Below are 25942 nucleotides of genomic sequence, written 5' to 3' on the forward strand. Positions count from 1 at the left end.
AGTTTACTAAGGGTCTAGTCTGATATGCGCGAGAGCATTTTTCCAGCTGTGATTGATTGGCAGAGTTAGATAATGAAATTGTGTAGCTTAAGAGGCATTTCTTCTCTGTACTATTGCTCTTGTAAGAGTGCCTTATTCCAGCACATACACTAGGTGAGCCATGCTTCTTTTGAAGGCTTCCATGTGGCAAAGCTCTAGTATGTTGTGAACTGTACTTTGCATACTGTGACTCTTTCAGTTGTGATCAACTTTTTCAAACTCCTTGTTATGGGGTCGCTGCTTCTCTGAGGAGCAGCCCTTTCCTCTGATGGGCACAAATCTTTTTTGTTTTATACATCAGGAGGCCCTGCAGCAATCAAGCCACAATCTCGATAGCAGCAACCTCTGTGTGGTAACCACCTAGTGTGTTCTGAATGGTGCCAGTTGCTATACATAATAATGTTTTTTTAAGAAAAAAATCTGCAAAATTAATAAGAGCAAAAATGTTTATTACTTTCAGGTTACAAGTAAAAGTTTAAATCTTTCTGTTTTATTTTTTCAGGAAAGATTCTGGATGTGCTAGAGAAATGGAGTCTGAATGATAAGACACTTGTATACTTCACATCTGACCAGGGGGCACATGTTGAAGAAGTCTCTAGCACTGGAGAAGTCCATGGGGGGTATAATGGAATTTATAAAGGTGAGCTTCTTATAATGATTTTTAGAAACGTATGTCAAAAATTAGCTGCTTCCTCTGCACGGGGTGCAATCTGCTGTAAGCCCCAAATGTTCCTATCATTAAACTTCTAATGTTCATAATCCTAAATCCATATTTAGACACAAAAACATCAGTGGCCTGGTTGTCAAAAGTGATGAGCATCTGCAGCTCCAGTGACTTCAGTGGGATTTGTAGGTGTTTATCGCTTCTGAAAATGCTTTTAAATAGACTAGTGATGTCAGTGCGACAGGCTGAGATACCTGATTGGACAGTAGAGGGGTGAAGAGGTAGCTGTGTGTCATCAGAGATAGTAGCCAAGTGAGTGGGTGAAGTCACACAGAGAAAGGGTGTAGAGAGATAGAGGAGGAGGGAGCCCAGGACAGAGTCTGAGACACCCATAGAAAGCAACAGAGGAGGAAGACCCAATGAAAGAGACACTGAAAAATACCAAAGAGATAGGAGGAGAACCAGGACAGGACGGAGTTATGAAAGCCAAAGGAGCACAAGATTTCAAGAGAAGGGTATGATCAGTGGTGTCACAGGCATGCAGATTGATTGCTTTTCTCACACTACAGCTATTGAGACAATCAATGCGTACTTCAAATTCAAATAATTCTGTAGAGGCTTGAGACCATCAGTAAATTTACCTTATTGTAATAAGACCTGCTGTCCATGGGATCATGCTGCTGTAGAGGAGAATAGTGTTTTTAGCAAGATAAGATGCATGTCAGAATAGGAAAAAATCTAGCTGAATAGGTTATCTTTTCTTTTTGTCTGTTCATGTGTTCCTGACTTGATGTCACTTGCTGACCCATTTCACTTCAAGCAATAGCAGTATAAAATATGCTGATGAATTTGGTAACTCATTCAGATAAAGGGGTCATGATATTCACATGATTATAGATGACAAGGTGATTCTGGAGAAGGGGAGAGTGAGAAGAGGAAGATAAGAAAGAGAGAGAGGGAAGAAGAGGATGACTTCCCTTTGATATCACAATCCCACTCACCAATAAGTAGCTGATGGAGAAGATGGGGGAATATTAGGTGAGGGGAGAAGGTAAAGAAGAGGGACAGGGAGAGAACTGTTATAGTTCCACTGCACTGTGAAGTTTTCATTGGTACCAGTTGCTAAAACAGGGCCTGATTTTCAGCATGGAAGTGGTGGGTGCATAGCATCTCTGAAATGCAGGCCTGTGATGATGAAAGGGAGTTTAACTTCCATCAAAATAGGAGAGAGATGCCTGGTGCTTGTATGGACAGGTTTAGATAGTCTCACTCTTCCCAGAGAAATTTATATGCAAATGGTTCATTAATTTTCTTTTTCCTTCCTGTTTGGGTGATGGAGGGAGAGAATTGGAAAATCAGTTCCTAAACTTACTATCTGTAATTTTATAGAGGAGGTAGAACATTGCTTTTGAGTATGATTTCAGAGAAGAATTAGAGGTAGGGAAAAGAGGGTCACAGGAAGCAATAAAAGTATAGTAGGGCCACCATGTGAGAAAGCTATATAACTTTTATCTGTTTATAAAGTGTGTGAGAAATAATCTCAGATATTAGTAGGGCAAAAATTGCAGCAACCACAGCTGTGAGGTTACAGAATATACAATAGATCCTATTGTACCATAGAGATTGACAGCTGAGATAAATCTATCATTAACCTGAATTAGAACTATATTAATACTTAGCCCTTATATAGCACTTGCCATATTCAAAGCACCATAGACTTACACTTCCATAGCTATAGGCATGCCACATTTTGGAAGCTCTAAAAATGTTAGCGCTTTAGAATGTCAGACATAAAATGGGGGATACAATCTGAGAAAGAAAATGAATGAGACAATATTCATAAATAAGTGAATAAATTTGGGGAATGTACTTTCGTTTGGAACTTTCATTTAAACTAGAGTATGTGACAGGGTCAGGCCAGATGGCTATAGGAGAGTAATTTTTTTTTTTTGAAGCAAAAAAGGTACTTTTTTGTTTGCATAACACACTTACAAAACAAAACAGCAGCATATGCAATGTGTAACACAGCAACCAATCACAATTGTTTTCTCATTAGCTTCAGGGGAGGGAAGTGTTCAAGCTTGCCTGGGCCCAGAGCGGGGGACTTCCTCGACTCTCGTGGTCTTCCACCCTTCCGAGTTACCTGGTGGCCCAGAGCGAGGGGGCTTCATCGACTCTCAAGGTCTGCCACCCCCTCGAGTTACCTGGTGCCACGCCCGAGTGTCACCAACAATTCCCTCCTCTGAAAGCACCCAACAAAAGGGGCAGGCTGTGGGGTGGGCAACCCGAGGGTGGGGGGGCACATACACTTATGTGTGAAAGGACCCCTCTAAGGTGGTGGTATCCACAGCAGCAATGGCTGGGGCAGGGGTCCCTTACTCTCTCCCCCAATCAAAGAGTCAAAACAAAGGGAGCCAGACGGGGACACCGAGCAGAGAGCCTCGAACAGCGCCCACCACTCCTCAAAAGCATCAAGGGAGTCGGTGGACGCCGCCCAGAGGAACTCTGCCTGGATACGTGAACGGACCGAGGATCGGAAAACGGCCCCACAGTCACAGGAAACTCCATCGGCCAACCTCCTCTCTCTGGTTTTATGGATGGCTGTTTTAGCCAGGGCCAGGAGGAGGTTAACTAGGAGATACCGCGACTTTGTGAGGCCACGGATGGGGAGTGCATAAATAAAAAGGTGAGGGGAAAAATGCAACCAAAACATAATAAAAGATTTGTAAGAAGCCGGAACAGGGGCTGCAGGCTGGCGCACTCCAAATATACGTGCACCAGGGTTTCCCTCACACCGCAAAAGGGACAAGTATCTGGGATGGGGTTGAACAGCGCCAAGTATGTGCACATGCTCACAGCTCCGTAAAGGAGCCACCAACTGATGTCCCCGACGGGCCTCGGAACTAAGATGGAATATAGGCTGGCCCACCGGGGCTGCTCACCCTCCAAAGGTGGCAGAAGGTCTCGCCACTTTGTGTTGGGGCGGGACACTAGGGTGAGGGTGTGAAGGGTGTGGAGCACGAGCGTGTATAGATGTTTCCTTGGTGCAGTTTGGAAGCATAGCGGCTGCAGTTCATGCAGCTGGCTCTCCGTAAAGGGCTGAGGGGGTCGATTGGGTCTACGGGGCAGGGGTCCAATTAAAAGGTCCAGCGGGCCTGGGGTAGAGGGTGGGCGGGGCATGCCCTCGAGCAGGACCCGATCGAGGTAAGCTCTAGTAGCGGGCGGCAAAGCGGTCTTCACCTCCTAAAGTACGCGCCGGGGGGTACGAGGTCTGGAGAGCCCCATGCGCCGGGCGAGCATCAGGGGATCCAGCCAGTCTCCCCGGTCGTAGTCCAGGAGGTCTCCGACTCTCGTGACTTCTGCCAGGATCAAGAAATGGCGCACCGAGCGGGACTCCACCACCTGCACACGGAGCTGGAGATTGTGTAGCAGGGGCTCCGCGAGGAGATCTGCCCCCTCGGTGGCCGCCACGGACCTGGTCATTAAAAACCATTTCCAAGTCCGGAGGAGGTCCTGGTAGAAGACCGACAGCCCAGAGAGGTCTCGTGGAAGACCTCCTGAACAGAGATAAAAGAGCTGCCGGTCATATCGGAGCCCTCGGATGCGGCGCAGGATGGCGTGCGCCAGTATGCTCCACGCCGAACTGCCTGGATTATAAAGGAGCCTCTGTAGGGCCTGGAGGCGGAAGACGCAGACCTGAGTGTGCAGTCACTTCAGGCCCTGTCCTCCTTCCTTCAGGGGTAGATGAAGAACCCCTACAGGGGCCCAGTACATTCCTGACCAAAAGAACCCCAGAATCGATGTCTGGAGGTTGGTCAGGAAATCCGGGGCCGGGACCAGGGTGTTGAACCAGTACCAGAGCTTGGACAGGACTAGTTGATTAAGCACCAGCGCTCTCCCACGAAGGGAGAGACATCGGAGTAGTCCCGTCCATTTCCGGAGCCGCTCTATCACCCCGCCCAGTTCTCCGGCGGAGAGGGATGCGTGGCAGAAAGGTAAACGCCGAGGTAGAGCAACGGACCCGCATTTTACCGGATGGTCTGAAGCGCGGGTGGGAGGGAGCTCGCCTGCCGCCAGTCTCCTACCGCCAAGCCAGAGCTCTTGACCCAGTTGACTCGGGCAGAGGAGGCTGCCGAATAGATGGCCTGGCAAGCCTCCACCCGCGCCAAGTCGCCCGGGTCCTGGACCACGAGGAGCACGTCATTGGCGTACGCTGACAGGACCAGCTGCAGCTCCCGCAGCACCAACCCTATCAACCTCCTGCAGAGGAGGCAGAGGAAGGGCTCGATCGCCAGAGCATACAGCTGGCCCGAGAGGGGCACCCCTGCCATACTCCTCGCCCGAAGCTGACCGGTTCGGTCAGGGTCCAGTTGAGCTTAACCAGACACTCTGCGGAGGCATACAGCACCTGGAGAAAACCCACAAACTGGGGTCCTAAGCCAAACGCTCGCAGAGTGTTCAGGAGGTACCCGTGGTCCACCCTATTGAACGCCTTCTCCTGATCTAGGGACAGGAGGGCAAACCACAGACTGTCTCTACGCCCGAGTTCCAAAAGGTCCCGAACCAGAAATAGGTTATCAAAGATACTGCGGTCTGAGATGGTGTAAGTCTGGTCTGGGTGGATCACGTCCGCCAGCACAGATCCTAGCCGCAGCGAGATTGCTTTTGCTACGATTTTGTAGTCCATGCTGAGGAGCGAGACGGGACGTCAATTTCGTAAATCGCGGAGATCCCCCTTTTTCGGCAGTAAGGCAAGCACAGCTCGCCTGCACGAAAGAGGGAGGACCCCGCTCTGCAGAGACTCGGCCCAGACGGTGACTAGGTCTGGGCCGAGGATGTCCCAAAACACGCGGTAGAACTCCACGGTCAGCCCATCCATGCCTGGAGACTTATTAGTGGGCATACGACGGAGAGCTTCTGAGAACTCGGCCAGAGTGAGAGGCAACTATGCCGGTCTCGGTTGCTCACGCTGACCGTAGGGAGCTCCTCCCAGAGCACTCTGCAAGCACCAAGGTCGGTCGGATCCGGGGAGAAAAGACTTGCGTAGAAGGCTCAGTCCCTCCCGCACATCTCCACCGGTTCTGTGAAGGGGGTGCCGTCTTTTGCCAGGAGGCAGGTGATGTGTTTCTTGGCCCCCCTCGTTTTCTCCAGGGCATAGAAGAAGCGGGAGTCGCAATCCATCTCCTGAAGGAGGCGGATGCGGGATCGAACAAAGGCGCTCCGGGCCCGATGCTCCTCGAGGGTCCGGAGCTCCTCCCACTTCTCCCGGCACACTCTGCAGAGGAACGAGTCCTCGGGGCTGGCAGCCAGACACCTCTCCAGGTCTCAGACCTCACATTCCAACTGCTCTATCGTCGCATTTCTCCTTCGGCTGGTGCCCTTGGTGTAGTTGCAGCAGAAAAGCCTGGTGCGCATCTTCCCCAGGTCCCACCATCGCCGCGCCGAGGGAAAGGCACACCACTGCCCTCATCAGGCCAGCCAGAATTCCCGGAAGGACATCACGAAGCTCTCATCCTCCAACAGGCTGTTGTTAAAATGCCAGTAGGCCAGCCCCGGCCTCTCCACACAGAGGGAGGCTGTCACGGTGGCTAGGTGATGGTCAGAAAATGGGGCCAGCCGAATGCTGGAGGAGTGGGCTTGTGAGAGATGGAAGCATGATAAATAAATGCAGTCAAACCGGGAGTGGCTCGACCGATGGGCTTCCACATGGACAAAGGTGAACGTGGAAGTGTCATCCGGGTGGTGGTCGCGCCAGATGTCCACTAGGGAGTGGTGTTCGACTATCTCCCGGAGGGTGTCCACAGCGGCCGGGCTCTGCTCGGTCCCCGAGTGGTCCTGTTCCTTGAGGGTGGTATTATAGTCCCCTCCCAGGACCAGGCACTCGTGAGAATCTAAGGTGCCGAGGAAAGCGGACGCCCGCTGGTAGAATTGTAGCCGCTCCGGGCCCGATGTCGGGGCATAGATGTTAACAAGGTTAACCACGAGCCCCTCTATACGGACCCGGAGATGCAGCAGGCTATCCGGCACGGCCTCGGTGACCCTTAGCACCTCGGGCCGTAAGTTGGGGGAGAACAGGGTCGCCACTCCAGCCTGTCGAACCGTGGCATGGCTAAAGTAGACCCTGTCCCCCCACTCCAGCTGTCAACTGTCTTCGGTGGTCTGGTCCGTATGGGTCTTCTGCAGGAAAACCACAGAGTACCCTCCCTCCCGAAGGAGGGACCTGGGACCTGCACCTGGGACCTGCAGAGAGCCATCCTACAACCCCGGGTGTTCAACGTTGCGATGGTGAGAGGTGTCATGGGGAGGGTCGGGGGGGTTCTCACTGGCAGGGACGCTCACATCTCCCAGCAGGCCGCGCAGCAGTCCGTGACCCATCCCGTAGGTGAGTAATTGTTCACGGAAGACGCGGACTCGCTAGTAGGCCGCGGCATCCTGCTTCCCCGTCCCTTTACCTTCTCCCTTGTGACCAGGAAGATTTGAGAAAAGTCCCCCCATCGCTGGAGAGCAAGTTGTACCTTGTTGTGGGAGCCACGGACATCTTCTGAAAACTAACGCAGCTCTCCTCACAGCTCATGGTGGGGTGGGGTTACGGTTTCCCGGTTGTTCCCCGGCAGGGCCCTTGGTGCAGCCCTGTGGTCCACTAAAACGGACAAGCAGGGTGCAGACCCTCGACGGGGTGCCTGATGGGCTGGAGCTTCTAGGTCTGCCTCAAGCTCTGGGGCGATAGGGGGCGGCGGAGGGAAAATAGCAGCTCCTAATGGGTCGGGGCAGGAGAACACAAAGACCGCTCCCTGGGGGTCATCAGTTGGGAAAGGGAAGGAGACAGCCCTGGGGGTGGCAATGACATTGCAGGAGATAAATTGGATAGGGGTAGGGGCAGGGGTAGGGGTAGAGGCGAGGTTCTGGGTTTCGGGAGGCAAGCAGCTGGATGGTGCCGCCTCCCGATCAGGCTCAAGGGTTAAGGGGGTGGGGAGGGAGCTCTCAATGACACTGGGTGTGCGCTCTGTGATGGATTTAGCGGCCACAGCATCAGGAGGTGGATTATCTTCTGTAGGGCCCCCGCCTGGGAAGGAAGTCAATTACTCCGCACCAACGGGGGGTGCCCCTGGCGACTCGTGCCCCGGCCGCGTGGCACCGGCTGTCACCTGAGCAGGCTCGGTGGTCGTCAGCGGGGTGCCAACAGTGGCTGGGTCGGTGGAGGAGTCCAGGGGCTCCTCGGAGGTGGGAGCGGAAGCAGCAGTTAAGGGGAGGGAGCATGGGGAAAAGAGGGGTGGAGTGAGGTCGCCCAGATCGAGATTTGCTGGCAAAAGGTCGTCCTCCCCCTGGGCGACCAGGGTCAGATCTAAGGCCTTGATCTCCTCGAACATGGAGGAGAGGACACTTTCCATCGCCCTGGGGTTCTCCCCGCCGGCACTCACCACAATAGTTGCCTCCGGGTTCACGGGGGCTTCGGGTAGCGTCAGGATAGAAAGGGCTTCTTTGAGGGTCTCGGAGGGGAGGGTCTCCCTTGGAGGGGAGACACTACCCTCCGGTGCTGCCATGTCTTTCCCGGCTGACACCGGTGGATGGGACACACTCATGGGCAAAGCGGAAGGTTCGGCATCTGTGCCCCCCTTCCTGGTCTTCCGGGGGGCCTCCGCCTCGGGTAGATGAGGCGGAGCTCAAGCCTTCCACTTGCCTCACTTCCCCTGGACTAGGGCCCAGCCCTCCATGGCATCATCTGGGGGCTGCTTAGCAGGGGTCGTGTCAGGGGGTAAAGGCAATGGCTCAGGGCCTTGCGGGGGGAACGGTGGGGCAGCATAAGGGAGGGAGGATTCTCCCTGGGGCAGGCTCTCTCCCATGCCTGGTGGTATCTCTGCCACACCCTCCTCCATAGGCCCCGCGAGATTGTCAGCAGCGAGGGCGGGGCTCTCCCACTCATCTGGGCATTGGGCCTGAGCGGGAGTAGCAGTGGTCCGAAGGGGGGGGGCAGGTTCGGGTACCGGGCGGCCGGTCTCCGGACATGCCCCGACGCCCGGCAGAGGTAGCACCGGGCTTCCCCCATGGAAAAGTACACCCGGTAACGGGCCCCCTGGTGGGGGACTAGGAAGGACCCTTCGAGCACCACTCCGTCGCACGCCGCCGACAGCAGTAAAAGTTGCACTTGCCAGCGGAATGAAAAAATGTGACAGAGGGTGGGGTCCTTGCAGCCCAGCGGGAGAGGGCTGATAACAAAAACAGGTTTCCCCAGGGTGGAAAGGGCGAGTAGCAGGGCAACATTGGGGAGAAAAGGAGGGACAGAGGTCAGGACCAGGTGGACGCCCAGGTCCTCTCGCGGCTCTAGGGGGACAAACACCCTCCCCACCGCCAGGCCCCTCTCTACCACTTCCTGGGCGGCAGCCTCCGAAGCTAAGGAGAAAACGACCTTCCCGTACATTTTGGAGGCCGCCACAATGGCCAAGGGCCCCACCACCCTCGCCAACACCCACACGTAGGTCTCCACATGGGGCAAGGCGGGCACCAGGAGGCATCAGACACCGTGCTTCCTTGTCATGGTGGGAAAGGGGCCCCGGCCGCTATTGATGGTAGCGGAGGCGGTGGATGGGAGAGATGATGAGGCGGCAGATGGGAGGGCTGCCGCCACCCAGGCATACATCCTGGGGGCTGAGGGAGGGACATCTGCAGAGCTGGTGAAGGGGGCAGCGGGGGAGGACGCCATGGTCGGTGGCAGGGCTGCAGCAGTGGGGGTGGCCCCTGCCATGGAGGGCCCGGTGGTTTTAGCAGGGCCCTTCCCCTTCTTCTTACCCTGGCCTTTCCCGCCGGCTGGGGGGGCTCCCCTAAAGTCTGAAGAGGCGATGGGCATGGCAGCGGCGGAGGTCACCCCGGTGCCCTCCATTGCCAATGTCCCAGCAGGGGTGGTGGCAGGTGATTTACAGGAGTTGGTCAGGTAGAAAGGGACAAGCTGTGGGGTGGACAATTCGGGGGGGGAGGGCACATGAACCACCGTACGCTTGTCCAGAGAGTCCTGTTTGGTTGGCTGGTGCTTCTGTCCCACGTGGTGGAATCAGGGCGAGCAGCTGAGTCCAGAGTCAGATGTTAGACAGCCAGCAAAGATGGTGGAGTGGGGGGGTGAAGATCGTAGTGTGGGGGTTGGGAGGACACAGATGGATCGGGGGGCAGCTCCGTGCCACACCCGCTGCGTCCCTACAAACACAGTTAAGACACAGTCAAGGCCTCCCCCCACACGAGAGCACAGTTCGAAAGTTACTCAGTCTTAGGCCCCCTCCACGGCGATTTGTAGATTCCCCAGGCGGTGTTCCTCCGGTGGACGGCTTTTTCTCTGTCTGTTCCGGGTTTTCTTTTTTGCATTCCAGAAATGCCGGAGCAAGTGATAAGAGTCCTCTCGACCGGAGACGGGTCCACAGACATACAGCAAGCAGCTGGGTCTGGGGGCTGGGTCCTTCCACTCCCCCACTCCGGGGAAGTGGGCCGGCAGCCCCCCCCCCTCGGGGGGGGGGTTCAGCTGGAGCGGCAGCAGCGTCCGAGGGCGGGCGGGGGGGGGGGGGCTAACAGCCGGCCAGCACTCTAGCAACAGCAGAGAAAGAAAGAGGGGAGAGCATCTGGCCCAGTCGGGGGGGAAGCCAAGAGCAGGGGCAAAAAGCAAAGAAAGCCCAGACCAGAGGGTGGTAGCAGTAGGAGAGCAGGCTAAGTAGGTCCCTTTTCCCTGGGTAAGGTAACAGGGAAGGTTTTTTTTTTTTTTTTTGAAACAGAAAAGAAGTTTATTTGTAACACTTACAAAGAATTACCAAAGGAAACAAAACAAACTATGCAACAAAACAACGCAAACAGAAGGTATAACACAGCAGCTTTCAGGAGGGAGAAGTGTTCAGGTTAGCCGGGGCCCAGAGCGGAGGGGCTTCCTCGACACTCGTGGTCTTCCATCCTCCTGAGTTACCTGGTGGCCTAGAGCGGGGGGGCTTCCTCGACACTCGTGGTCTTCCACCCCCTCGAGTTACCTAGTGCCGCGCCCAGTGTCACCGATTATCCCTCTCCTGAGAGTGCCCGGCAAGATTGGCACGGCTGCGGGGGGGGCGGTTCAGGGGTGGGGGGGGTAGACACCCAGATATTATAGGACCCCTCCTAGATGACAGTAATGATGGTATCCACAGCGGCAATGGCTGGGGCTGGAATCTCTCGCTCTTCCCCTCAATCAAAGGGTCAGACGGAGGAAACCGGACGGGGTCACCGAGCAGAGAACCCCGGACAGCGCCCACCGCTCCTCGAAGGCGTCAAGGGAGTCGGTGGACGCCGCCCAGAGGAACTCTGCCCGGATACGTGAATGTACTTAGGATCGGAAAAAGGCCCTACAATCGCAGGATGCTTCATGGGCCAACCTCCGCTCTCTGGTTTTATAAATGACTGTTTTAGCCAAGGCTAGGAGGAGGTTAACCAGGAGGTCTCACGATTTTGTGGGGCCACGGATGGGGAGTGTATAGATGAAAAGGTGAGGGGAGAAATGAAGCCAAAAGCACAACAGAATATTTGTGAGGAGCCGGAAAAGGGGCTGCAATCTGGCACACTCTAAATATACGTGCACCAGGGTTTCCCTCACATTACAAAAAGGGCAAGTATCCGGGATGGGGGTAAACCGTGTCAGAAACACGCCTGTGCTCACAGCTCCGTGAAGGAGCCGCCAACTGATGTCCCCAATGGGCCTCGGGACCAAGGTGGAATACAGGCTGGCCCACCGAGGTTGCTCACCCTCCAAGGGTGGCAGGAGGTCCCACCACTTTGTATCGGGGCAGGACACCAGGGTGTGGGCGTGAAGGGTGTGAAGCGTGAGTGTGTATAAATAATTCCGTGGTGCAATTTGAAAACTGACCGGCTGCAGTCCATGCAGCCAGCTTGCAGTGAAAGGGTGAGGGGTTTGTTGGGATCGGCAGGGTAGGGGCCCAATGGAAAGGTCCGGCGGGCCTGGGGTAGAGGATGGGCGGGGTGCGCCCTCGCGCAAGGCTCGGTTGACGTAAGCCCGAGCAGCGGGGGTCAAGGCGGCCTTCACCTCCTGAAGTACGCGCCAGGGGGTACGAGGGCTGGAGAGTCCCATGCGCTGAGCGAGCGTCAGGGGATCCAGCCAGTCTCTCCGGTCGTAGTCCAGGAGGTCTCTGACCCTCGTGACTTCCGCCAGGACCAACCTCTGGCGCACCGAACGGGACTCCGCCACCTGCACACGGAGTTGGGGATTGTGTAGCAGGGGCTCCATGAGGAGATCTGCTCCCACGGTGGCCGCCACGGACCTGGTCGTTAGAAACAGTTTCCAGGTCCAGAGGAGGTCCTGGTAGAAGACCGGCAGCCCGGAGAGGTCTCGCGGAAAGCCTCTCGGACAAAGATAAAAGAGCTGCTGGTCGTATTGGAGCCCTTGGAAGCGGCGCAGGAAGGCGTGCACCAGTATGCTCCACGCCGAACTACTTGCACTATGAAAGAGCCTCTGCAGGGCCTGGAAGCTGAAAACGCGGACCTGAGTGTACAGACACTTCAGGCCCTGCCCTCCTTCCTTCAGGGGTAAATGAAGAACTCCAACAGGGGCCCAGTGCATTCCTGACCGAAAGAACTCTAGAATCAATCTCCGGAGGTGGGTCAGGAAACCCGGGGCCGGGGCCAGGGTGTTGAGCCGGTACCAGAGCGTGGACAGGACTAGTTGGTTAAGCACCAGTGCTCTCCCTCGGAGGGAGAGACATCGGAGTAGCCTCGTCCATTTCCGGAGCCGCTCTATCACCCCGCCCTCTAAATTTTGCCAGTTCTCCGGCGGAGAAGGGTGCGTGGCGGAAAGTCTTGGACCAGCCCCCAGAGAAAGTTCTGTCTCCTGTACAGATGAGCTTTACTGTTATCGTTGAGAGTTCCATTGTGCCAGAGCTACATAGTTGTCAACCAGAGTTTTTGTCCCAGAGCTTTAGATGGTCTTGTTATCCTTGGCACTGGCCATGAAGTGCATCGAAGATAAGAACTGAGACCTTGAACATGATTGGATATTCTATGGAAAGCCAGTATCGAGAATGGTGGACAGGTCTGATGTGGCTTATGGAAGCCTGTGTTGTTGAGGAGACGAGCTTCAGAGTTCTGAATTAGTCAGAGTTTACTATGTGCTAAAGGTTTCATGCCAAGGTATGTTGTGTTGCTGTAATCCAGCCAAGAAGTGACAAAGGCATGAATAACGAGGCCAGGTCTAATTGTGGCTGTGTATTGTCAACCAATGGAGACTGCACTGTGGCTGCAAACTAATCAAAATACTTTCCTTTGCCCACAAATATCATCTCTGGTTTGCTCAAGTTCAGCTTAATCCAGCTGTTCTTCATCCAAGAGCTAATCTCATCCAAGCACTAGGCCATCTTGGTGGTAGAGTTCATATGCATGTTAAAGGCACTTGCGAACATGTTATTTGATCAGTTCACCAGTGGTAGTGTATAGATGTTGGAAAGGACTGTGGAAAGAGTTGATCCTTGTGGAACTCTACAAGCCTCAGGCAGCAATTCTGCCCCATTTGCTTCTTGGGCTTCTTTACATATACTGAGAGGCAAAGTGCCCCTTCCCTGGGTGGGTGAATGGCAGATTTCTCAGCAGCTTTTCAACTCAGTATTTCACCAGAAAAGAGAAAGAAAATGTATCTTCTACTTCCTACTTTTCCCCAGCTCTCTTCAGATTGCAACTTCCCAAGAAGTATTTCTTTTCAGTGGGTCTATTCCTTTTCTTCTTCTGCCACACTTGCCTCATTGCTTCTTCTGGCCACTCTGATTCTACACATTGCTTCTGCATGGGTCAATCGGTCTCCTGTGGAAGAAGGAGAGTAGAGTTCCAGGTCCTCCTTCCATCCTTTACAATTTTTCATTGATATTTATCTTTTAGAGCAAGACAGGATGCCACCAGTCTCAGACCAATGATTCTCATCATGATATCTGAAGTTGTGGGAATAATCCCCTGAGAAATAAGTACACAAACCCCAGCAAGGCAATTTGCCTTGGAGAATGTTGAAGCTACGAGGCCATAAAGCTGTCAATAGTGTTCACAGAACAGCAGATGGTATCCAGGAACTGATTGTGAATCTAGATGAAAAAACAGAAGGTGCTTCCCTTTCATTAAAATAATCATGATATTCTGACTAATTGCCCTCTAAGCCTATGCAGGTTTCAGAGTAACAGCCGTGTTAGTCTGTATTCGCAAAAAGAAAAGGAGTACTTGTGGCACCTTAGAGACTAACCAATTTATTTGAGCATAAGCTTTCGTGAGCTACAGTTCACTTCATTGGATGCATACTGTTGAAAGTACAGAAGATCTTTTTATACACACAAACCATGAAAAAATGGGTGTTTGCCACTACAAAAGGTTTTCTCTCCCCCCACCCCACTCTCCTGCTGGTAATAGCTTATCTAAAGTGATCACTCTCCTTACAATGTGTATGATAATCAAGTTGGGCCATTTTCAGCACAAATCCAGGTTTTCTCCCCCCCCCCCCCCCCAACCCACTCTCCTGTTGGTAATAGCTTATGTAAAGGCCCTGTAGGATTCCCAAACTGTTATGAGATCTGGAGACCCCTTCTCATGAGTGAGCCCATGGTTACCTTGGTCTGAAATTCTACTGTCCTTGTGGATGTTGGTGCATCTCAGGAAGATGAGGGCAATAGAAATCTGGAGGCCAAACTTTAGAAAACATCAGTTTATCATAATAGACAATTCTAGTGGTGAGTGTATCTAAGCCCTGACCAGGGGCTATGCCATTCACATCAATTAATATATTCAAAATATTAATTTTGTTTATAAACTTAGCTGCACTGGATTTCAGTAAACACACTATTCTGAGGACATGGGTTGATCTGTCTGCTCTCAATCAACACCCACCAAATCACTCCTGAAAACCCACATGTCATTTGAGAGCTTTGCCACAGTCTTCAATGAGAGCAGGACTGAAACTCTTTTGGTCAGGAACTTTTTCCAAGTTCATATATTCATTTATAAAACACTTTGGAGCACTGTGCCTATCCATGGTACTATGTAAGCAATTAATTACAATATTTGATACCTTTTCCATATGGATTTGTGTCAATCACATCTCATTAATTCCCTCCCAGCTGATCCTAATTGATTTCTGGTAACCGTCTTCTCAGGTGAACCTGATTGACCTGTAGTCACCCCTCCTCAGTTGATAGGGAGGAGAGCTATCTGGGCTTCTGGGACTGTTTTCTATCCCCTCCTTGTAGCTGTCTGTCCTGAGTTTATAATTCTAACTATATAACTATATAAATATATATTTGTGTATATATATATATATATATAAAACAGTGTCTGATTTATTTTAGCCAGTATTATTATGTTAGTGTCAGTGAACCTAAGGGAAAAAATCAGCTGAGTAAAGGAATAGTACATTTAGTGCAAATAAAATAACCAGTTTGTGAGGGTGGCATGTAAAGAGGAAACAAAATGATGGTGTTTAAATGGCATTTCTGAAGGAGAAATTGCTTTCTGCTAAAAGCCATGTTAACTCTTTCAGGTGGAAAGGCTACAAACTGGGAAGGAGGTATTCGTGTGCCTGGTCTTCTTCACTGGCCAGGAGTGGTACAGGCAGGTGTCCATATTGATGAGCCCACAAGTAACATGGATATATTCCCTACAGTGGTTAAACTTGCAGGGATACCATTACCCAAAGACAGGTATGGTATACAGTTTCTTGTATTCTACACAGTATTTTTCATGGACATTTTCTTCTCTTTGCTATCTTTTAGGTCTGTATTTAGTGGGAGAGAAGCATGGATTTGAAATTTCATTATTTTATCATTGTCTACAATAGTAAAATGTCTTTTTCATAGCACTCTTGTGGTACATTTTATAGCCATGTTGTACATGAAGACAACAAAATCTTTTGGAGTGCCTTTTCTGAACTAGTTCATGTAATTAATTTCCATCTCCTCTTGGGTGATCCTTTGGAGAGTCCTAGTTCCAGGCTCTCCACAACCCTATAGACTAATCCTGCACCACTGATATCAATGGGTGCTTTGTCCTTGGAGGTAGTGTGACCTCCTTTGTAAAGTGCTTTGAGATCTATGGATGGAAAGTTCTGTAAAAGAACTAGGTGTTATTCAATGGGTGCAGGATCAGGTTCCATATTCTAGATCATCCTCCTACTCTTTGCCTTTAAACCGTCACCTCCCTTATCCTTTACAAAACATTTTGAAAAATCATACAAAATAATGAGTAGCTCTGTAAGAAAGTTCCTCTTCCTGCAGTTTTATAGTGTGAGACCAATGGGGCATTCAAAGAAATTAAGTGGATCAGCAGAAATTTTAGAACAGATAAAAGGAAATAGCCCTCATGCAGAGTATTGCAAATACATGAAGGTCACTTCTATGGAGCATATTCTGATCTGAGTTAAGTCACTGTAAAGCATTGACTTTTATGGAGTTATTCTGTTTTTACACCAGTAATCTTCCTCTAAGAAAAATCACTGAGGCAAGCAATTTAGTGGGGTTTAAACAGTGGTTAAAGTAGATAAAAATGTGAGGGGAGCTTACCTGTTTTGGTAGCTGTATGTCATCACTGGTGTGCAGGCAAACATTTAGAGGGTTAATGTTGCAGGTCTCATTACATCCAGGAGTAGCGTGGACTCTTATTTCATTTCAGCATTGTCTGAATAAAGCACCTATTCCTCTTGTAACTACTCAGGTCTCTCTGATCCTTGTTCCCTATATTGACATCAAGTAGTGAAGTGACATTACATCATCTTCTATGATGCAACATGGCATATGGAAAACAATAGGAACAAGGGAATAAGTGTATCTAAAAGGCATCCATGTCCCCAGATAGGCCCGTAGCCAGCAAACAAGTGGGTATGTAGGTTTTTGCATGTGGTCATACAGAGCTCAAGGCCCTGTAGGAGGATAATCTTGAGCTCCCAATTTATCTCCCCAGTAGGGAGTGCCCAGAGGGACAATGGAACAGACAGAACCTTTCTGCTTTTTTCCAGAATCTGCAAAGGGATGTCATCAGTTGGTGGCAGGGTCCTTCTTTTCTCGTGGTCAGGATGGAGAGTTGGAGGCTCTTCTTGTTCCCTCCTCTGAAGTATAAGGAGAAGCAGCAGTGGACAGCTAGGACCATTCTATTTTTCTTATCAGATTCCAGTGCTGTTCACCTAATGGCAAGAAGGCTTTTAGAGTCCCACAAACTCCCCAACCAGGCATCAGCTCCTGCTGCTGCTCCCGCTTCGGATTCCCTGGTCTCATGTGTCATTATTTTACTAGCCAGCGACTATGCAGGAGGAACAGGAGCTCATCTTCCCCAAGTCCAGGAGAGGGAATGGAGGAGAACTTTCCTCCTGCTTTTACCAGAAGAAGGACAACTGCTCTTCCACATGCTCTCCATTACTTTAACACCTAGGTTTACACAGGGACTGGACATACAGTACATAGGAGGATACATCATATAAACTTTTACATAAAAGCTCTGATTCTTCAAACATTTACACACATGCTAAGCCTTAAACCAATTACATGCTCCATTGAGTTTCAGGAGGGAGTTACCAGATGGGTTTTCCATTCTCTTGTAATCTCTTTTTCAGGTCACTGTTCCAAATACTCATCTATGTGTGACAAGGAGATGTGTATGCAATAAAGGTCTGTTGCATCTGAGCTAAATCCTGCTTCCATTGAAGTCAGTGTCAAAACTCCTTCTCCTCCAAAGACAGAAGAATTGGGTTCTTCTATCTTTTACTCTTACTTGACCAGTGGAAGTTACAGTCCTCTCTTTATCCATGTGCTCCTTCCATACTTCAGCCTGTCGTTATGGTTCAGTCAGACTTCCCCTTATACCTCAGGAACTGCACTTGTGTAAATACAGTGCCCCTTCATTTGGAGATGTAAAGATAGTCCTGAATGCACATATTATTTTGTGTTGCTAACTCTTAGAGACAAAAACTTACTTCGCTAACTTTGATGTCCTGGACTTTGCTGAATATAGGACTTGAGTCATTCTGTGTCTGATAACTATTGCTTTATTTATAGATATTGAAGTCTTGGAAAAAGTTTACCACATATAGCAAAAAACAGTACAAAGGTTTTTACAGCCTTGCTTAAAATACTCTAGGGTCAGAGGGTGCTTTAGCTATAGGCAAACTAGGCTGCTGCCCAGATTGGAGATATCTGGGCAGCTGTGTAGGGCAGCAGATTTGGGCTGGCTCCCCCTCTATCATGATGGAAGGGCAAATGGGCCAAATCTGAGTGGCGCTGTGACCTAATGAGCCAGGTTACAACTACTCTCATTCAAATTTGGCCCTCGGTCTATGAGGGGGAGGCACACTGAAGTTTTGCCTAGGATAGCAGATTGTCTTGAGTAGCTTCTGCTTAGGGTCATTAACTTACAAGGCTGGAGTGATGTGGAGAACTGGGAAATATCTGTATTATTTTTATTAATATGGTGTATGACTCTGTGTGTTTGTTTATGCTGGGTCACTTGCTATCAAGTTAGATCAAAATGGATTGTTAAAGGAACCAAGCAAGAAAGCTACAACAATGAGAGAGACAAGAGTCATGTAGCAAACAATGGAAAAGCTGTTTATTGGAGAATACCCCTTCCCTGTCTCCACCCAGGCTAAGAATGGTTTACTTTTCCAAGGATAAGCTGAGGATCAAAGGGAGATGCTAAACTTTACAGGAACCCAGGCCTTGAAAAGGGAGGGGGGTTGGGTGAGCTAAAGGGGGCTGCCCAGAGAGTGTCAATGAGAACTGACAGGCATGCAAGGAGACACACAGAGATGAAGAAAGCATGTTGTGATCAGGACAATCTGCATCTCCCAGCCAGAGATAGGGGTTAGGTGGGATGAAGAGAATTTACAGAAAGAAAGAAAGATTAAGGGTTGGTAAAGGGGGAAAAATATAGAGAGACCGACCTTCACTGTTTTTACCCTTTGCTCAGTGTGCTATGTACCTTTGGGTGAAAGAATAAATAATACTTTGTTTTGAAGAAGCTGTTTTCAAGTCATTAATCAGCCACTGTCTCAGGCTCCCACTGGAAAAGGCTTACGGGTGCCAAACTCAGTTGGGCCTGTCTGGTTAACACCGTTGGAAGACAGGGAGGCTGTGGGCCACAGATCTAGTCTAAGGGTTATTGGACTATGTGGTTCCACCCAGAGTGAGGTGCAGGAAGCAAAGCCTCTCACCTGAGAGAGATAAAAAGGGGCCCTAAGTCTTATCTCGCCCAATTACTGTGACACAAGGTATTGTGAAAGATATGATAACAGAAATTTAAATATCTTACATGAAAATCTCCCACCATCCTGTAACTTCTTTGTGATCCAGTGGCCACTAATGCTGTCCTGGGTCAAGGTGTGAAAGAACATATACCCTGGCTGTCACTTCTAGGGCACATTAGACTTCAAGGCTGCCAAATATTTTGCTCATCCAACTTCTCTGTAACGTTGAAAATAGTATGTTCTAATTTCCCTTCTTGGTTACAAGAGGTAGATTTAATTAGTTTGTGTTCCTGCCTTTCTTTTGATCAGTTCATAGGTGCTAATATACAGTTCCAAAGCTGTTGTGTCCTTTCCTAAATACACTCAGTAAATCATTACAGTGAAGAGGCTCTTCTTGAAGTTCTGGAGAAATACCGGTCTGTCTTCTGGTGCTCATTTTGGTAAAATGAGAAATGTGCACCTGCTTAACTAAACGCAATGCAGCTTTCCTTCTGTACCTCCTTGGAGGTCCTAGGCAAGATAATAAATACACATAATAAAATAAATCAAAATAAGACAAAGTAATTCAGAGTTAATACACCAAGCAGAACTTATGATTATTTATTATAGGCCAAATGGGACGCTTATAAGAATAAGGTACTATTCAGAATGGATAAGGGTGGCAGAATATGGATCCAAATATATAAATTGCTTTAAACTGCAGGAAATCCTATCCCTTTTGAAATCAATGGGAGTTTTGCCTGTGATTCCAAAGGGGCCAGGGTTTGACCCCACATTTTCTTCTCGGACTCTTAAAATGAACCTTTGCTTATTGAAATCACACATAATAAATTGATAGCCATTTCTAAGATCATTCATTGCCATGAACCTAATCAATGCAAATATCCTGCTGCAGAATTCCAGAGCAAAATGAGGAAACGTTTTTGGGAAACTGCAAAATTTGGTTTCCAAGATCAAGTGTGAATGTCTGCTGTACTAAAGTTCTGGGCTAGATTGTGTCACGAGGGCATGGCCTTTTCTAAGGAGAAGCACATTGTCTCAAGACAATCCCAAAGAAGGAAATGTAGTTCTGGGAGTCACAATTCCCTGCTCTCCCTTTGCTCCTCAGGGAAAGTAATTTGCTGCTGGCCTATAGCACAAATAAATTAATACTCTGACAACATGCCAAATGAGCTCTGTTATGAGTTCTGTTGCCTGGTGTGTTGAGGGGGCAGATTAAAATCTCTGTTTATTCCCCACCTGTCCCCAGTTATTCTCCCCTACCTGCCCCGGCTGGTTGACTTGTAGCACCTCAACCCCTGTGCATCTAAACTCAAGGCCAAGCTGGCTTTCTGAAGGGGCATATTTCCCTGTATGCACCTGAACAGTCATGCAGCCCAAAACATTTTAGCCATCTGAGATTGTTTGGAGTTTATTAGTATTAATTTAAACAGTTTATCTGACACTCTCAGTGAAATGATGTTCAAAATTAATTATGACTTTCAAAGGAAAAATAGGAAGGAACATCACAAGTGGCATCCAGAACTACTTTATGAAGTGACTATTTTTAACTGCCATTAAAACTCAAATTAGATAGCTGCAGAATTGGTTCATCATATGTTGTTAGAATATTCAAGCTACTCTGAGTTCAATAAAGCAGGGTCACTTTTTAATTTTGCATGGAAAAAATGAGCACCAGCTGATACGCCAGACTGGTATTTCTTCACAGCTGAAGTGAAGAGACACTCTGCTGCTGATGATTTATTGTGTGCTTGTAGGAACAGACAAGACAGGTATAGGATATGAAAAATTACAGGCTTGCCCTGGGACATCCATTACAAACAATCACTCTGTCAGATCCTTTGTGGTCTTGATGTGTGCAAATTTTATGAACATTAATCTCATGCTCTCTGAGTGGACACTAAGCCCCTAGGAATGTTGTTTTGTTTTGTTTTTCCTCTTTTCATGTGATGCCCCCACACCAGTTTCTCTGCTTTAACCTCTGCCATCAAATTGCTTTGTTGCCACCACAATCCTTTCAGGTGAGGAGGAGTGGAAAGAACTATATGCCATAATTCCTGCTCCACAATAGCTCAGAACAGGTTATTGTGACTAGCATGAAGCACCCCAGGGGCTGGATCACTCACCAGCAGCCCTCTGAATTCTCTCCAGCAAAAAAAGCCAACAAATAGGTTTCGATCTGGGGGAGGCTACTCGTCAGAGAGGAAGACCCAAAAAATGAGGTTCTAGGAGGGGAAAGATAGCAGAGAGCACCCCCTTCTGACTGTAGGCAGCAGGTCCTGGGGGATTAAGTAGAAAAGGGATTAAGTAGAAAAGAAACACACATCCTTATCAAAGAGGCTGGAAGGGGAGGGTAGCAGAGGCACCTTCTTCTCCTATCCTCATCCTTGCAGCAGCCAATAAATAGAAAAGGAATCGAATAAGGAGATTTTCACCCATGTGCAATGAGTTACCTCTGAGTCTGCCTACATTTGATGAGTCATCCCTGGGTTCCCTCTGAGGCCATGTCTACACTAGCATTTATGTTGGCAAAACTTCTGTCGCGCAGGGGTATGAAAAGGTCCTGCAGCCTGTGTCTGTCTCTGTGATAGTCAGCCCCTGTTCCAGCCTACCTCTGCTCCTATCTCAATCAGCTATTGTGTGATTCTGATTCCATGAATCAGACTGGAGGATCCTAGGGGGTAGGAAAGGAGTTTCTAATTTTATCGGACACTTCCTAGCAAGGGAGTGATATCAAAATGGAACCGCAAGTGGAGGCGAGGGACAACATTGTGGTAGGAGTCCCAGTATCTTCTCCCTGCTCATTAGCTGGGGGTGAGTACTGAGCTCACCATGGTGGTGGTCTATGATTTCCAAACTTTTCTAATCAGTTTCAAGCCAGTAGCTTTAATTTCCCAACTAGTAATTACCTGGCAGTTTTTTCAAGCATTGGTTGTAATAACAGGGAATTACATAATAATTAAAATTTACATAGAAGCTTAAAAGTTCAACTGTTTTAAAAAACTGTTTTTACACGATGTCTTTCAAAAAGCTGAAAGAATAATAGCCTTGCTGATCTATGTAAGTGTGTGAATTAATCTCTTCTAAAAACTGTTGTAAAACTTGTAATTCACACCATGCCAAAACCATGGATTGTGATTATTTTTTTCCTGTAAGTTCATTCTAGCTACTTGATAGCTTAATGAATGGAAACAGTCATGTTTTGCTGATTATATAACTCCTTTTCCATCTAAATGGATAGATTCCTTCAAAGCATGATCAAATATGTCCAGCAGCTGTTAGAGGACTTTTTTTATTTGGTGACCATGCAGTTCATCCCTTAACACATATTCTGAAAATAATTCATTTCAACTTTGAAATCATTGCATTCATGTTTAGTTCACCATATAGAATACATTCAAGTAGTGTCCCTGAGGTTACTTTAATGAATGTCCCTAGCCATGAAAGCTAGGGAAGAGCCAATGGTATACGATGAAGATTTCACTTACCTGTCCCACAGCTACCACAGCAAAGCTACTCTTTTAAGCAGCATTAATGGCGATACGTGTTTGTGTATCTAGAGGCCCAAGTTCCAGAAATTTACTCACAGACTGTTTGACTGTCCCCAGACCAAAAATAGAGAGAATGGGATGGGGGAAGCCAACTATCCGCAAAATGCAAAATTAACGTTCCTGTGAATAATGTAGAACTCAAGGAGAAAAAATGCCGGCAGGTTTTGCTCCAAATTCACCAATTTGTTGTGTCCCTTCAAATCATGAAAAGAAGGCGAGCACTAACACTCCAGCCTTCATGGTGGAATGGCATTAGCACTGTCTATTAAGAAATGGAAATGCATAGTTAGTTTTTTCTCAGCCAGGAAAGGCTTGGGTTTTTCTCCCTGACTTTGAAATGCTTTCTTATTCAGAATTATTGATGGACATGATCTGATGCCCTTGCTTCAAGGGAAAACTCTCCGATCCGAGCATGAATTTCTCTTCCATTACTGTAATGCATATTTAAATGCAGTGCGCTGGCATCCAGGAAACAGTAAGTAAACTTGCCTGTTCACATTTTAAATATTTCATGCAATTTTTATTGCAACTTGAAAAGAATCAGAAAAAAGCCTGAGGCTATGGTTACAAATAAATTGCTTAAAGTACTGGGTTTTTGTCTTTATCTTTTTTATACCTTTCTCCTTTTTATCCAGAAAACACACCTATCTACACAGCCAGTTTATTATTTGACATTAATTTGATGCTGCACAACAAAGTTTTATATCAACACAGTGCTGAGACCTACAGTGACTGAATGTATTTTCTAAATTTGTATTTGTTTAGAGCAGAGTTTCTGTTACATGATGTTACATTTGAGTCAGGGCCAGATATTACTTTTTAAATAAAATGTACAGCTAATAGGAATGTTTGCTGGACAGTTTAGTGGGTATTATGCCAGCTGGACAATTTTTACCATTGAAAGCAGCAAAGTCACAAATCCCAAGTGAATTATTAGACTTTTCATGCTTTTATGAACACTATAATTGTGCTTTGAAGGCCAAGGAACTAAACATTGCTCACTGATCTATTTCTTTTTATCAGCTCAGTTTTCATGGTGGCAGCTGCCGTACTAATGTCAACATGTTGCCCTTCCTATAAAAAATCCCTGTGCTGAAGGAGTCACTCACTCGTTTGGGTGACAATATGCAGTACTTGTCCCAGGTCAGTTGACACTCATGGTGACAAATTATAAAAAGGCTTCAGAATGTTGATATGACACAAACCTTTTGCAGTAGGCATCACCATGCATGCTGTCAATTTCAGTGCTTTTCAGCAGGTTTGTTAGCCTGTCAGAAGAGGTGGATTTAAGACTCTGATTTGTAAACCTCAAATAATTTGGAGGTTTGGTATGAATAATCATCTATACATCTTACCCAAAACTTTCCATAATCACCTTGGATTACATATGGGGATGCAAATCCTGCAAGATGACAGGATTGATGCAATTAAAAACAGATAGCAAGATGCTACACACGTAAGTAAGGCTTTAGGAAAGAAATGCATGAAGTGTTGTATTTGAGAACTAGTATATGATCATGGAACTAAAGGGTATTGTAATGCACAATCATGCAACATGAAGATGTGATTATACCATTTAGGTACAGCACTGCGTCCAGGGGAGGGTATAACTGCACCACCCCACAAGGAACAGGGGACGCAGTGTGTTTCTCAGAATTCCCAGGTCTGTAGAGGTGGTTTGCTCACTACCATGTGTGACACTGTATGGAATATGTGGGACACTTTATGATATTGCTGATACCAATATTATAAAATTGCAATGAATCGTGCCAGATATCCCATGTGAGGTATCTGCAGAAGTGTTATAATTTGCCAAGTCTGATCATCTTTTTTATATGTTTGTATCACCTTTGTATTACGACTTATAGATATATAGGGTATATCTGTATTTCCAAACTTCTGCTGTGCATCTGGGTGACACCCTCAGACAGACTGGTGTCAGCACTGCCCAGCCTGCTTTATGGCCCATCAAGGGAAATAAACTATACAGTGTACTCATTGAAAGGGTCAGGGGCTACACCTTATGACTCCTGTTCATAGGCATGCCCCTGCATGCCTTGCTAACTCTAAGGCTTCCATAGGGTTGCCAACTTTCTAATCGCACAAAACCGAACACCCTTGCCCCACCCCTTCCCCACTACTTCTCCAAGGCCCTGCCTCTGCCCCACCCCTTCTCTGAGCCTTGCCCCCACTCACTCCATCCCCCTTCCCTCTGTCGCTTGCTCTCCCACACCCTCACTCGCTCATTTTCACCGGGCTGGGGCTGGGGCAGGAAGTTGAGGTGCAGGAGGGGGTGAGGACTCTAGCGAGCTCCAGGATGGGGCCAGAAATGAGGCGTTCAGAGTGTGGGAGGGGGCTCAGGGATGGGGCAGGGGATTGGGGAGGGGAGGTGAGAGCTCCAACTGGAGATGAGGGCTCTGGGGTGGGGCTTGTGCCAAGGGGTTTGGAATGCGCGAGGGAGTTCCAAGCTGGGGCAGGGGTTGGGGTGCAGGAGTGGGTGAGGGCTCTGGCTGGGGGTGCAGGCTCTGGGATGGGGCCAAGAATGTGCGGTTTGGGGTATAGGAGGGGGCTCTGGGCTAGGGCCAATGGGTTTGGAGTGTGGGAGGGGGCTCCGAGCTGGGGCAGGGGGTTGGGGAATGTGGGGGGGTGCAAGCTCCAGGAGGGAGTTTGGGTGTAGAAGGGGACTCGGGGCTGAGGCAGGGGGTTGGGTGCAGGAGCAGGTGTGGGGTGCGGGCTCTGGGTGGGAGTTTGGGTGTGAGAGGGGGCTCAGGGTTGGGGCAGGGGGTTGGGGTGTGGGTGGGGGTGCGGGCTGCGGGTGGTGCTTACCTCAGGCAGCTCCCAGAAGTGGCCGGTATGTCCCTTGGCTCTTAGGCGGCCAATGGGAGCTGCAGAACTGGCTCTCAGGGCGGGGGCAGTGCCTAGGAGCCACAGGGATGTGTCACTGCTTCTGGGGAGCAACACGGAGCCAGGTAGGGAGCCTGCCAGCCCCGCACCAACCGGACTTTTAACGGCGCAGTCAGCGGTGCTGACTGGGGCCACCGGGATCCCTTTTTGAGTGGGTGTTCCAGTCGAAAACCAGACACCTGGCAACTCTAGGCTTCCAGGCCATGTGCTGGGTAGCTTGTATTTGGAACAAAGAAAATACATGATGCATGGCAAAAGACTATAAAAGGCAGCTGTATCTTCTCCATTTTGTCTTCAGTCCTACTTCTTGTCTTCAGTTCTGCTTCTTACCTCTGGAGGAACTTTGCTACAAACTGAAGGTCTGTACAAAGGACTGAATGACCCATCCAAGTGGATGTACGCCAGAGGGACTTTCAAGCCAGCAAACTCACCAATACTGCCAAGAACCTGGTATATGGACTATGAAGTTTTTGTATTAATGTGATTGCGTTGCCATTTAACAACTCTCTTCTTGTTCTTTCTTTTTTCTTTATAATAAATCTTTAGTTTTAGACACTAAAGGATTGTCTGGCAGCATGG

The 25942-nt window shown here is 48.8% G+C and overlaps 1 protein-coding gene across 7 annotated transcripts in view; it reads left to right on the forward strand.

Moving 5' to 3' along the window:
• STS (steroid sulfatase) overlaps positions 1-25942 on the forward strand; it is a 178872-nt gene that overhangs the window by 102294 nt on the left and 50636 nt on the right. For 4 of the 7 annotated variants that reach the window (XM_073354328.1, XM_073354307.1, XM_073354336.1 and 1 more), the window contains 3 exons: positions 542-679; positions 15219-15378; positions 22813-22934. In XM_073354328.1, coding sequence (XP_073210429.1) covers positions 542-679; positions 15219-15378; positions 22813-22934 — 420 coding nt within the window. Of the gene's footprint in view, positions 1-541; positions 680-15218; positions 15379-22812; positions 22935-23094; positions 23211-25661; positions 25924-25942 lie in introns of those variants that run through there. The other 3 variants (XR_012160073.1, XM_073354348.1, XM_073354359.1) reach the window with 3 other exon arrangements.

This window comes from Lepidochelys kempii, chromosome 1 (assembly GCF_965140265.1).
Source record: "Lepidochelys kempii isolate rLepKem1 chromosome 1, rLepKem1.hap2, whole genome shotgun sequence".
NCBI lineage: Eukaryota > Metazoa > Chordata > Testudines > Cheloniidae > Lepidochelys > Lepidochelys kempii.